Source organism: Rhinolophus sinicus, chromosome 8, assembly GCF_057876585.1.
Source record: "Rhinolophus sinicus isolate RSI-liver-muscle chromosome 8, RSI-T2T, whole genome shotgun sequence".
In the NCBI taxonomy this organism is placed as follows: domain Eukaryota; kingdom Metazoa; phylum Chordata; class Mammalia; order Chiroptera; family Rhinolophidae; genus Rhinolophus; species Rhinolophus sinicus.
Genome location: NC_142508.1, coordinates 64,512,832 through 64,526,751, shown reverse-complemented (window position 1 = coordinate 64,526,751; position 13,920 = coordinate 64,512,832). Strand labels below are relative to the sequence as shown.

The following is a 13,920-nucleotide window of genomic DNA, read 5'->3' as shown; positions in this document are numbered from 1 at the left end:
TATGTGGATTTTTTTCTCCTGAAAATAGAGTCCATACTTCCATTAGATACTTAAAACACTTCATGTCTCCAAAAAGTTGACACTGAGAGAGTATTTATTCTTCATGAATCTTTTCCCTGTCTGAGGAAATAACTATGCAGGACATGGCAGCCTAGCATCTGAGAATAAATACTTTTTATTCTCATGGAATATTTGCATGGAGTAACAGGAAAATAATTTAAAAAAATTTTTTTAGATCTTTCTAACAATTTGCTGTATGGAAATAACGTTACTTTAGGATATTATTAATGGGGTTTCAAAAAAAATATCTCTGAGTGATCAGTCTTACCAAGATAAATCTGACTCCACATTGCAGTGATGGAGATGAAGAGGAAGCACTGTACCAGAAGGTGTCCTCAGAACAGTGTCAGGTAGAGCATCTTGGGGACTTGCTGTCCCACTGCCAGGAATGTGGTTTGGCCGGTGACTTCTTCATCTTCTGCTTGAAGGTAAGAACTACATATTCGTTCATGGTCAGCTTTATTCCAGGGCAGTATTGGGAGCCCCTTTGAATTTTCAAGGCAGTTATAATTTTAGGTTCTACATTTAGGTCCTATTAGGAGAAATGATCTGAGGACATAAGGGTAATTTATTTTTCAGTAGGTTTAATAAAAAGAAGACACTTAACTTCAGCAGTACGCATACGATTGAATGACTGCACTGAAATTTTAGAGATGACCAAAGCAGAACTATTGATCTATGAAAGGGTTAATTTTGCTCTGTGTTGACAGTAAGAACTCTTTTGAAGTTAATAGCAGGTTTTACAGCTACAGAGTAATCCCTTATCCTTTTTGTTGTTTTGTCAGGTAGGTGGGAAGGAGAATTAGTAGCTCTGCCTCTCTCATTTCATTTTGTAGCCACTTGAAACCTTTTCTGGGTTTGTTTCTTTAGTACTGGTGGTTGTGCTTCCTTTTGTCATAATTTCCAACAGTAACTGTGCCCCATAACAATACTCCTTATTTGCACTGTTTGAGACCATAAAGCCAGGTGATCTCTGATTCCCTGTCCTCCAGCTCTGCCTTCTCTGTTGTTTCCCTAAATAAAGTGTCTATTCTAAGAGAATGTTTGTGGAGTTTAAGGTTGGTGTAGGTATGGGAGAACGCAAGGAGGGAATTAGGGCTAACACTTCTGGAATTTGAAGTAAGGGGTACTTTTTAATGTCTTCTCACCTTCCATGTTCACATCCATCTCCCTGTCCAGTCACTCATTGTAAATAACATTAAAAGAATACGAGGTCTGACAATTAAGTTCGCAAACTCATCCTAGAAAAAGTACTACATACCTCATTGCTGAATATCAGTACGGTCACCTTTGAAGTACTTCCCTTGGGAAGCTATGCACTAATGCCAGCGCCAAGTCCACCCTTCAAAGCAATTTTGGAATTCTTTTTCTGGAATGGCCATCAGAGCTGTCGTCATATTACCCTTGATGTCCTGAGTGTCATCAAAATGTCTTCCTTTCAATATTTCCTTTATCTTTGGGTAAAGAAGGAAGTCATTGGGGACCAGATCAGGTGAGTAGGGAGGGTGTTCTAATATAGTTATTTGTTTACTGACTAAAAACTCCCTCACAGACAGTGCCATGTGAGCTGGTGCGTTGTCATGATGCAAGAGCCATGAATTGTTGGTGAAAAGTTCAAGTCGTCTAACTTTTTCACGCAGCCTTTTCAGCACTTCGAAATAGTAAACTTGGTTAACTGTTTGTCCAGTTGGTACAAATTCATAATGAATAATCCCTCTGATATAAAAAAAGGTTAGCAACATCGTTGCAACAAGTTTGCGAACTTAATTGTCAGACCTCGTAATTTAAGAAGTGATCTCCCTGACTAGTTTAGTACCCATCTGGTACTATATATAGTTATTACCATATTATTGACTATATTCCCTATGCCTTACTTTACATTCCTGTGACTATTTTGTAACTACCAATTTGTACTTCTTAATGCCTTCACCTTTTTTACCCTGTCCCGCAATCTCCTTCCATCTATCACCCCAATAAATCTAGTACCCATCTGACACTATACATAGTTATTAGGTTGGTGCAAAAATGATTGCAAAAAACACAATTACTTTTGCACCAACCTAATATTATGGTATTGTTAATTATATTCCTTAGGTTATACCCTACATCCATCCCCATGACTACTTTGTAATAACCAATTTGTACTTCTTAATCCCTTCCTCTTTTTCACCTATTCTCAACCCCCTTCCCATCTGGCAACCATCAAAATGTTCTCTGTATCTATGAGTTTGTTTCTGTTTAGTTTGTTTGTTTATTTTGTTCTTTAGATTCCACATATAAGCAAAATCACATTGCATCTGACTTTCACTGTCTGACATACTCCACTCAGAACAGTACCCTCCAGGTCCATTCATGCTGCTGCAGATGGCAAGAATCCATTCCCTACCATGGCCGAGCAATATTCCATTGTATATATGTACGACCTCCTCTTTATCCATTCTTCCTTCGACAGACACCCAGGCTGCTTCAGTATCTGGCCATTGTAAACAATGCTGCAATGAACATACGGATGCACATGTTCCCTTGAAGTAGTGTTTTGGGTTTCTTCAGATAAATACCCAGAAATGGGATTATTGGGTCCTTCTTTGTTACTAGTTATAGCCTTTGTTTTAAAGTCTATTTTGTCTGGTATAAGTATTGCTACCACAGTGTTTTTTTTTCCTTTCTATTTTCATGAAATATCTTTTTCCATCCCTTTACTTTCAGTCTGTGTGGTTTTTGATCTGTAGTGAGTCTTATAAGCAGCATATGTAAGGGTCTTGTTTTCTTGGATAACAGCCACCCTATCTTTTGACTGGAGCATTTAATCCATTTAAATTTAAAGTAATTATTGATAGATATGTAGTTATTGCAATTTTATTATTCATATTTTGCACCTTTTTTTTTTTTTTTTTTTTGTCTTGAAGTCCCTCTAACATTCCTTCTAATATTGGTTTGGTGGTGAGGAACTTCTATAGCTTTTTCTTGCCTGGGAAGCTCTTTATCCTTCAATTCTAAATGATAGCTTTGCTGGGTAGAATAATTTTGATTGTAGGTACTTGTTTTTCATCACTTTGAATATAGTTCCTCCCAATTCCTTCTGGCCTGCAAAGTTTCTGTTGAGAAATCAGCTGATAGTCTTATGGGAGCTCCCTGTAGGTAACTGTTTATCTCTTGCTGCTTTCAAGGTTCTTTCTTAGTCTTTAACCTTTGGCATTTTAATTATAATATGTCTAGGTGTGGGCCTGTTTGGATTCATCTTGTTTGGGACTCTCTGCACTTCCTGGGCTTGTACATCTATTTCCTTTGCCAAGTTAGGGAAGTTTTCAGTCATTATTTCTTCAAATAGGTTTTCAATCCTTGCTTTCTCTCTTCTTCTGGTACCTCTATGATGTGAATGTTGGTACGCTTGATGTTGTCCCAGAAGCCCATTAAACTCTCCTCATTTTTTTGGATTCTGTTTTTTTTTTTTTGCTGTTCTGATTGGGTGTTTCTTGCTACTTATCTTCAAATCGCTGATTCAATCCTCTGCTTCATCTAATCTACTTTGATACCCTCTAATGTAGTCTTCATTTCAGTTATTGTCTTTATTTCTGACTGGTTCTTTTTTATGTTTTCTATTTCCATTTTTATGTTTCCTAGCTCTTTGTTGAAGTTCTCCCAGAGATCATTGAGCATCTTTATAACCAGTGTTTGGAAGTTGGCATCTGGTAGATTTCTTGTCTCCATTTTGTGTAGTTCTTTTTCTAGAGCTTTGTTCTGTTCTTTTATTTGGGAAATGTTTCTTTGTCTCCCCATTTTGGCTGCCTCCCTGTGTTTGTTTTTATGTAGGGTTGCTGTGCTTCCCGGTCTTAGTAGAGTGGCCTTATATAGTAAGTGTCTGCACTACCTAGTGGTGCAGTCTCCCTGATCACCAGAGCCAGGTGCTCCAGGCTTGTCCTTTGTGTGGATTGTGTGTGCCCTCCTCTCATAGTTGAGACTTGATTGCTGTTTGCATGTCAGTGGAAGTGGTTGACCCTCAGGCTGATTGGTTATGAGGACTGGCTGTGAGTACAGTGGAGGAGCTTTGTGCAGTGGCTGACCTTACAGAGCAGGGTTTGCTCTAGTGGGCCTCTGGTGCCAACCCAGTCTGCCCTTTGGTGTATCGTCCTTGGAGGTGACTGGGTGATGCTCTGGCCCAGTCCAAAGCTGGCCACTGGGCCTGCCAGCCCCAGGGCTTCCTGGGAAGGGACCTGCTGCAGGCCAAGTTTAGCTGCAGTCTGTGCCTGCCCAGGGCCACCTGGCATGAAATGCAAAGCAATCCAGAGATGGCCACCGCTCGTGCTGTGCTGCAGGGGCCTTGAGAGTCCAAGCAGCAAACCAAGGCCAGCTGTTGCTAGTGCTGGGCTTAAGGCTGCTCAGCCAGAGATATGAGATATACCAAAGCCAGATGCTGCTTGTTTGGGTTTTGTGAACCTTTGAGAGATTTTGGGAAAGTCTGCAGCATGATTCAAGGCAGGCTGTTTATAAGGAAAAGCCACTGGTAATGGCTTGGGTGTGCTGAAAAGTTGGGTGGGGTGGGGTCTCAGGGCATCATTAGGGGAGGACAGACAAAAGATGATAGCCAGTTTGATGGAGACTCAGATATGGTGCCTGCCTGTGTCTGCACACAGGGAGTGGGAGGGCTCAACAAAGAAACACTGGCTTCCATCAGCTTCTCCTTGTGGCAGAAAGCTGCCTCTTCAGCCCTCACCCTGAAGCTAGACAATTCAGTTCCTCCTCATATGTCCCTGGTGCCTTTTGACCTGCTGCCCCAGGGTTGGAGCTCGGAGTAAGTGAGACTGTCACTGAGTAAGTACGTGCATGATCCATTTAAGTGGAACCCCTGGGAGTGTATCTGCCCTCCGTCTCACTCAGCCATAGTCTCTGCTGGTTTTCACAGCCAGAAGTTATGGGGACTTCTCTCCTCGGCACTGAAACCCTGGGCTGGGGAGGAGCTGGGACCCCTGCTTCTCAGGGTGGGACCTCCACAGCTGAGATATTTCTGGTTTTTTAAATTGTCAGATGCAGGTGTGGGACTAGCCCTTTCTGTGTCTCTGCCCCTCCTACCAGCCTCGAGGTTTCTTCTTTGTATGTCTGTAGTTGTAGGGCTTTGTTTCAGCTAGACTTCAGGCGATTTTCAATTATGGTTGTTCTGTGGTTTAGTTGTAATTGATGGTCCTGAGAGGAAGTGAGCACAGCGTTTACCTACTCCACCATGTTGACTGGATATCCTGAAGCAGGTTTTTCTATTTGAATCTCTTGGGTAGAAATGAAGGAATGGTCAAAGCTTCTTTCTGAGTCTTTTGTTTCTTAATAACTAGCTTAAAATCAATATTTCAAAATGGGAGCTTCAGGGTGGCAAAACTGGTTCCCTTTATCTGCAATGTATATTTTTCACTCCACATTGTGTTTTTTTTTTTGTTTTTTTTTTTAAAGATTTTATTGGGGAAGGGGAACAGGACTTTTATTGGGGAACAATGGTCAAATTGTTGTCCTTTCAATCTTAGTTGTGGGGGGTTCTGTTCAGCTTCAAGTTGTTGTTCTTTCAGTCTTAGTTGTGGAGGGCGCAGCTCAGCTCCAGGTCCAGTTGCCGTTGCTAGTTGCAGGGGGCACAGCCCACCATCCCTTGCGGGAGTCGAACCGGCAACCATGTGGTTGAGAGGACAGGCTCCAACCAACTGAGCCATCTGGGAGCTCAGCGGCAGCTCAGCTCAAGGTGCCGTGTTCAATCTTAGTTGCAGGGGGCAGAGCCCACCATCCCTTACGGGACTCGAGGAATTGAACTGGCAACCTTGTGGTTGAGAGCCCACTGGCCCATGTGGGAATCGAACCGGCAGCCTTCGGAGCTAGGAGCACGGAGCTCTAACCGCCTGAGCCACCGGGCCGGCCCTCCACATTGTTTTTGAGATTGCTTTATATTGACACCCATATAGATCTAGTTCATTTACTTCAACTGGTGGAATATGATAAATACATCACAATTTATTTTTTTATTGCTGGATGTTTTCATTTCCAGTTTTTGGCTATTATAAATAATGCTACAGCAAACACAGACTAGTGCTTTAAATGCACATTTCAAATAGAGTTTTCTAGCTGTTTTTGAAGCTCTTAGTTATGTGGATTTTTTTTCTTTTCCCCCACACTGATAGGAGTTGACTCATGTGGCCGTGGAAAATGAAGCAGAGTTAAAAACGAAGCCCTACTCCAGCAAAAGCCTCTTGGAATTAGAGCAGCACCAGACTCTTCTGGTGGAAAACCAAGAGCAGAAGCTGCTGGTCCTACAGCTGATGGCTGTTCTGTGCGAGAGAATGTCTGAGCAGATATTCACAAACATCACTCAGGTCAGTGGCTGTCACATTCTGGATGGTAGTTGTCCATTTTGATTTCTTTATATCCTTTCCAAAAAATATTACTCAGCATGTGGTTTGATGACACCTGCATCAGTGTTACCTGGAATGCTGGTTAAACATGCAAATTACTGAGCTCACGCACACCAGACCAAAACTTGGGAATCCACATTTTTAATAAGCTCCTGAGGTAATTCTCAAGCATATAAAACTTTAAGAACTGTTTTAAATATTACATATTATATCACAGTGGTTTTCAACTTTTGGTGCAAATAAAATCATCTGGATTCTTTTTCAAGATATTGATGCCTGGTCCACTTTTAGAAATTCTGATTCAGCCTGTCTTCGTTAATGCCTGGGCATCTGTATTTTTTTTAAAGCTCCATGGATGATTCTCGTTTACATCAAAAGTTGAGAATGATAGAGACTCAAATTTGGTAAAAAATCTCTAATGAATAATAAAGCTTGAATTTTACAGGTCTTCTAACTCACAGCTTATCTCCACAACAGCCTGTGAAGTTTTAAGACATTAAAAAAAATGCTTTCCGAGTAGAGTAACTGTGTGAATCAATGCTGAATTTTATTGGCTCAGAAATTTTTACCAGTTTTCTTTTTTAATAGGAGATAAAAAATAATAACACATAGGCAGTACAGTTGCCATGTTTTACCATTTTACCAGAATTAGTTGTTGCTTGGTTGGGGAATAATCAGTTGTGAGATGGTATGATTGTCACGCTTAAATCTGATTCTGCAGCTCTTTGTATCCTTCTCATTGTCATCTGTCTTCCGGTGTTGCTAAGCAGCATTTCAGTACAGCTCCTGCTGAGAAAATTTGCAGCTGCCTGTCAGCTCTGACTTATCATGACTGTTTAATGAGAATTATGGTCATGATTTCTTTCCTGCCCTCTTATTCCTTCAGTTCACTGACCCTGTGTTACTCAATAGGATGATTTGTTTCTCCTGTGTTTATATCAGTTCCCTAAAGACTTTTTCACACAGACCTTATGTTTTTGTCTCAGGATGCTAGTTGGAAGGGGAAATGGTCTAAAAACTGATATGACTTGAGCTTTTGCACTTACCTCCCTTTAGTCCTAATTAAGGAACAATGGTTTTAGGCTGATGCAGAAATGATTTGTTCCATTAAATTACCCTTCAGCTAAGGTTCAAGTATATCAAGGACAAAAAGAACCACCAAAAAAGTTAAACTGCATTTAGTAATCTTATTGCTAGTGATAATTTTGGTATGGTATTTTAAAATACACACACATATGGGTAAGTTATAAGTAATAAATGTTACAGTAATTTTGTTAATATCATTGGGAACCGAGATTTTCAGTAGAAGAAAAAGTGTTATAAAATTAAAGAATGTGAATAAAAACCCTATAATATTTAATTTCAGTTGGAAGAGTATGAACTCATGGTTTATTTTTCTCTTTTTTAAATATAGATGACTTCTAGCTCAGTCCACTATCAGTGCCAAGAAGCAGTGACAACCCAGTAGCAATAAGCATCCTTTGTGCCAGCTTATAGTTTCTAAACACCATTTCCTACTGAAAGAACACAAATCTGTTAGATTAAAGATTTATTTGTGGTCTCGGATAGGAACGATACACTGTAGGCCTCGGGGCATCTTGTTGTACCTGAATACAAGGAAGCTATCTGAGATTAATAGTCACGGCAGTAGCACCCAGGGGCCAATGTGAAGGGGCTGCCATTGGCCTTAGCACATTTTGAGCATGAAAAAGAATAATGCCTGCAATGGATTGAAACACATCAAAGTTAGAAAAATCTGAGTTCCCACAAAAAAATCCCTTGCAGGACATCTTTGGAGGTTGCTAGGGCATCAGTTCATTATTTTGTAAGTTGATAAATGAAGGCAAAGAATAAAGCATTTATCTTGTCTTACCTTCAGAACTGTATTTCAGTGTAATGAAATAGTCGATGAAGGAAAAAATTTCTTTATACAAGAATCACAGCTAAAAAAATTCAGAGAGAAATAGAAAATTACATTTTGCAATCCCCTAATGAAATAATGGATCTAGGTAACAATCATCAATGTCTGCTAAAACCATTAGGAGTACTGTATGTATAATGAATGTAACTAGGCCAAATACACCTGAACCAACTGGTCCTCCCCCCCGCCAGCATTTTATTATGAAAACTTTCAAGTTTGAAAGAATTTTATAATGAATACCTATATACCCACCACCTAGATCCTGCTATTAGTATTTTGTTATAGTTACTTTATCGTATACTACTAATCCATGCTATCATCTGTCTAGCCATCTCATTTTTGATGGATTTCGGGGCTAATGCAGATATCAGTAGATGACCCCTAAATATTTCAGGATGGACAGATTGATCTTACCATCACCATAAGTAGACAAGCAGACCTTATATGCCTCCTGATGTAATGCAATAGGAAGTACGCAGCACCGCCTGCCAAGGGTTCTTACAAAAAAATATTAAAATTAAAAAAACCCAAACGTGAATCTGAATCTAATCAAGGAAACTCAGGACAGAAGAGCAAGTTAATGCCATGAGGAAACAATTGGCCAAATCCAGAATGTGGGAAATTCTACAATGCAAATGACCCAGCTTCTTCATCAAATAAATGGCGTGAAAAGGGAGCAAGGTTGTTGTTGTTTAAAAGGGACTGAAGGGACTATCAACTAAATGCAGTGTGTGGATCCTGATTAAAACAAACCAAGACATTTTGAACAGTCATGAACTAAGTATTAGAAGATACAGGGATTGTTATTGGGTGTAATCGTGGTATGGTGGTCACACACGCTCATTGTAAAGACATATAAACAACATAGAAGTGCAAAATTTAAAAATTAGGGACTTCTGATTAAAGATGGTGTATTGTTGAACATGTGTGTTTATCTGCACTCTCTGGCAACAACCATAGGGACCAACAGAACGGGAAAAGAGAGACAGTAAATAAAAGAGAACAAAAACATTAGGAAACTGGAAAACAGTAGCTGATTTAGCAACTTCAGGAAATGGAAAGCTAAGTGCCTGCATGGGAGAAGTCAAGAAGCAAAACACTATGTTTCAATAAAACTGTTAAAAATTTTTTTTGAACAGAAAAAAAAAGCAAGCTACTTCTCACTGCAGAACCCTGGACGGACTGGAGGCCCTACCTAAGCTCTAAAGCTGAAGTTGAATTTAGAGCTTAAAACAGGTTGAAAGGCTCTACTAGCTTCAGTAGACCCCCTTGATTCTTTCTTCAGCTGTGTACAATCACCTTCCCTCCCCTCCCCAGCAAAAGACTGGAGGTTTATTCTTGAGAGAGGTCTAGAATTGGATGGTAGTAGCAAACTGAAAAACTGGAGGGTTAAGCTGACAGTGAGGCTTCCAGCCCCGTTCCCCTCAGTTACCAGAATGTTGGCAGCAGGTTTATACATCCTCATAGGATTATTTTGAGGATTAAGTGAGTTAATACCTGTAATGTGTCAGAATGGTACCTGGTAAATAGTAAATGCTTAATGTCATTATTAACCAGCTAAATCATTAAAAGTAGTTGCCTTTGTAGAGCCAGAATCAAATGGGGGAAATGAGATAGGGCACTGCTATATTTTCATTATAAACTTTCAGGAATATTTGGCTTTTTAAATCATGCACCTTTACAAAAAAATTTAAGTAAAAAGTAAAAGTCTCTCCCCCCTCCCTGCAATATACATAAATTCTAGAACAGACTTCAGCCACATACCTATCCTTGTGGCTGACAGCCTCACCAAAATCACAGGAAATGAGTAGTAGGGGGAGGTGCTGTTGTCCAAACCAGTGTGGTGGTTTTGTTGTTACAAGAAAGTTTGGGGGAAAGCTGGCTATCATGCCATTTAACAGCTCCTAGGGATTTTTTTTTTAATATATAGACACACATAGAAAGTTTCCTTTGTAACAAAAATGGGATGATATTACTTATTTTGCATCATATATGTATATGATATATATATGTATGTGATATATATACTAATGTAACATATATACATATATATATATTATGTATCGTAGAGAGGAACTTAGCAAAAGAAGGCTAGATAGTTCTATTTCAGTAATTTATGCTGGTGCTGAAATAGAAGCTTCCAATAAACAAGGAGTGCTTTAGAAAACTCCTTGAAGGCAACAATAGGTGACCCAAGATGGCAGATGCAGCAGTTTCTCTAGAAAGGACCAGTGTCCTTAACTTCAAGTATCAATCAAGTCCTATGCTAGAGAGGGCGGTGAAAATTGCCATAATCAGCATTGTTCATTTTAGTAAGTAGAACTTTTAATAACCTTTATAGCTTCCTGCCTTGCTCCAAAAGACAAGTGTTAACAAGCCAAGATTTTACTTTAAGCTTGCAATAAAGATTCTAGCATAGCATGTGATTTGCCCAGAGAGTTGAATACGTAAGCTTGCATGGTTTTTAGAGGCTTATTATGACCTATCTCAGCCGTCCCATTTTCAAAATTACTTTTCCCTTTTGAGCCATTAATCTTAAATGTGTGTGTGTGCGTGCACGTGCACGCGCACGTGTCTGTCTGTGTGTGTATATTACGTGTGTATGCTACCTTTTATTCAAAGGTATTTCTACTTAAGGTGATTGATCCACATGCAGTTAAAAAAATGCTGCTGACCAAATTAATTCCATGTAACGCTTAGTTGTTAGCCAAATGCTGTGTAAAATCTTATATATGAATAATCTTAATCCTTTAAAAATATTTGATACTTAGAAAAATGATTAGATCATTTGTACAGATTGTTTGAGGACACTGGCTTCCAGATAAAATTGGATGCCTCTTTGCTTACTGGAATTAGATTGTCAGAACGGCAGTCTAACGGGTGGGGGAAGGAATCCTTGAAGAGGAAATCTCATTAGTAGAAGCTGATCTAGGACCCTCCAAGATGGTCAGAAAGTAACACATCATTTTTTCTTTTAATTTCCTGGCAAAATTCATGGAAGTGAAGGAAGTTGGATTAGTATGTTAAAACTTTTGAGAAGGTATACATGGGCTTTCTCACTTACTGACTGTACGGCCTTGAGCAGATAATCTCTTTAAGACTCAGATTCTTCATCTCAAAATGAGGATAAGAGTACCAACCTCCTAGAGTTAATATGAGACCTCAGTGAGATTGTGCATGTGAAACACTGAGCGCCATGCCTGCTACATAGTATCAGTTGTTCTGGAATGTTCTTGCTATCATGGTGTTGTGTGGAAGAGGATGAGGGTGTGGAGAGGTAAGATGTAAGGGGAATGTTGCGATTTTTTTTCTTACTCCTCATGATTCTAAATCCCATTTCTGTGGTAGGTGGTGGACTTTGTAGCAGCAACCCTGCAGCGAGCATGTGCAAGCTTGGCCCACCAGGCAGAGAGCACGGTGGAGTCACAGACCCTGAGCATGTCCATGGGCCTGGTGGCTGTGATGCTGGGAGGAGCTGTTCAGGTGAGTTGCAGGCATGACCCAAACCTGAATGGAAGGAGGGAGAAAAGAAAGAGAAGAGAAAAACCTCTTATTTCCCCTCCGCACCCTTGTGAGAAATAAGAATGGATATTGCATTTGCACATGGAAAAACCAAGATAAACAAGTCAGGTTGTTAATGAGAATTGTCTCCAAAGTAGATGACAAGAAAATTGTGCCACTTCTACTTGGTCACCTGCTTAGACTTCACCATCAGAAGGGAAGAGCCCTTTGTGACCTGGCATAAGCTTGATTTGGAAACACCTGGCACAGTATTTTGTATCCATGGAGAATACTGAATTCTCTGACCCTCACTGTAAAGGCGCTCCAAAGCTGGTCCCACTATTGTGGTCCGGGGAAAACCTTTGTAACCTGCTGGTTATTTGGGACTCCATCTGCTTTGCATAGTTACATTTTTGCACAAGATTCATTGTTCCACCTATATCTTGTAGCAAGTTAAAGCTTTGTTTCCAGTGTATAGATCTTCTACGTACTTAATTTATAATCTTTTAATTTAGTCACAAAAAATATTTACTGTATGCTTGCTGTGTGCCAGATACTGAGCTAAGGTGCTGGAAATACAGCAGTGGACAAAGCAGACATGGTACCTACCCTCATGAAACTTATAGTCCAGTAAGGGAGTCAGATACCAAATAACTATTCATAAAATAGACTTGGAATTGAATGAAGTGCCTCAGAAGAGAAGTGGAGGCTACCAAGAGAACATATTATCCAACCTAGGCTGGGAAGGTCTTCACTGAGGAATTGTAAGTTTAAGCTAAGACTTGAATGATGGATAGGAATTTGGGAGTCTGTGGTGCCGATGAAGGAAACTCTTCCAAATAAAACACCCTGTACAAAGGTTGGGAAGCAGAAAAGAGCTTGGAATACTTGAGACACTGATTGAAGGCTGGTATAGCTAAAATGTAGAGACCAGGGGTCAAAGTAGTGCCAAACAAGGTGGGAAGGTAGGCACATGTGTGAGAGCAGTTAATTACATAGCACAGTAGTTCCGCAGACTACAAGAGGCAGAATGGGCTTAGTGCAAGTATTAAATCTAACCTGAAATCATACTGGCCATAATTCTTAGCAATGAGCAGAGAACCCTCTGGCAATGGAGTTTTGAGTTTGAGGATTCAAATCTGATACTCATTCTTGATATGTTAGTATTTGCCTCTCGCTAGCCTGTCCTTAAGGGGAAAAGGAATCTTATTTGGGCCTGTTGTTAACATGAAGTCCATTTCTTGGTAAATTTACTTGGTATTTCTAATTTTATATTTACCATGTAGTTTGAGAAAAACATTTTTGGTTCAGTTTCTAGAGTTGTGTTACATCCTTGCATTTGTACTTTCAAGGAGGGATTTACTCATGCAGTAGTTTTTGTTAAATTATATTGTTATTGGATTTAGTTGACCTGATTGATTTTGTTGTTGAGGATTAATTTGAATACTCTTTGTTTACATGAGAGTGTGATTTTTTGTGTGTGGCTTTTCTTTAATTTGACACTTACCATTGTAAACTTCATCCCAAATGGAAAATGGAACACAGATATCTCTAGTTTCCTTTCTAGAAGCCCATTGTTGGGGGGTTGGTAGTATAAATTAGTCATGGTCTAAGAGTGATTCACCTGACTTACGCAAATATACATCCCTTACCTGTCCCTGCCCTTCCCTGAGACATCCTGACTCACTGATTGCATCCTGAACTCTGACTTTGCAGTTATTGTACTTAAGTGAACATATGAGTAAACACATCACCCCATACTTTTGCCCTAAATTTATTATTTTTTCTGTTTCGTTCATGGATTTATAGGTGGCTTGTAGAGTAATGCTGGGTTTTCTGTCTTTGTAATGGGAAAAAGTCACAATTCTGAACTATGTTTTCAGATAATCATTGTCAGGCTTAGGATTTTTTGCTTCAGCGTCTAGAAAAATTATTGTGTACCTATTCCCAATTATGGTTCATTGTTTTAGCTAATGAAACAGAATCTAATAGCATTTGAACCTTTCTGTCCTTTCTAATTTATATAATTAAGGTGATTATTAGAGCAAAGTGTCTGGG

General features: G+C 39.6%; 1 protein-coding gene across 3 annotated transcripts in view; it reads left to right on the top strand.

Annotated features, from left to right (window-relative positions):
• Nucleotides 1-13,920, top strand: part of TANGO6 (transport and golgi organization 6 homolog) — a 141,415-nt gene that overhangs the window by 35,520 nt on the left and 91,975 nt on the right. For all 3 annotated transcript variants that reach the window (XM_019756706.3, XM_088800275.1, XM_088800276.1), the window contains exons 10-12: nt 356-488; nt 6,210-6,401; nt 11,710-11,844. In XM_019756706.3, the coding sequence (XP_019612265.3) occupies nt 356-488; nt 6,210-6,401; nt 11,710-11,844 (460 nt within the window). The remainder of the gene's footprint in view (nt 1-355; nt 489-6,209; nt 6,402-11,709; nt 11,845-13,920) is intronic.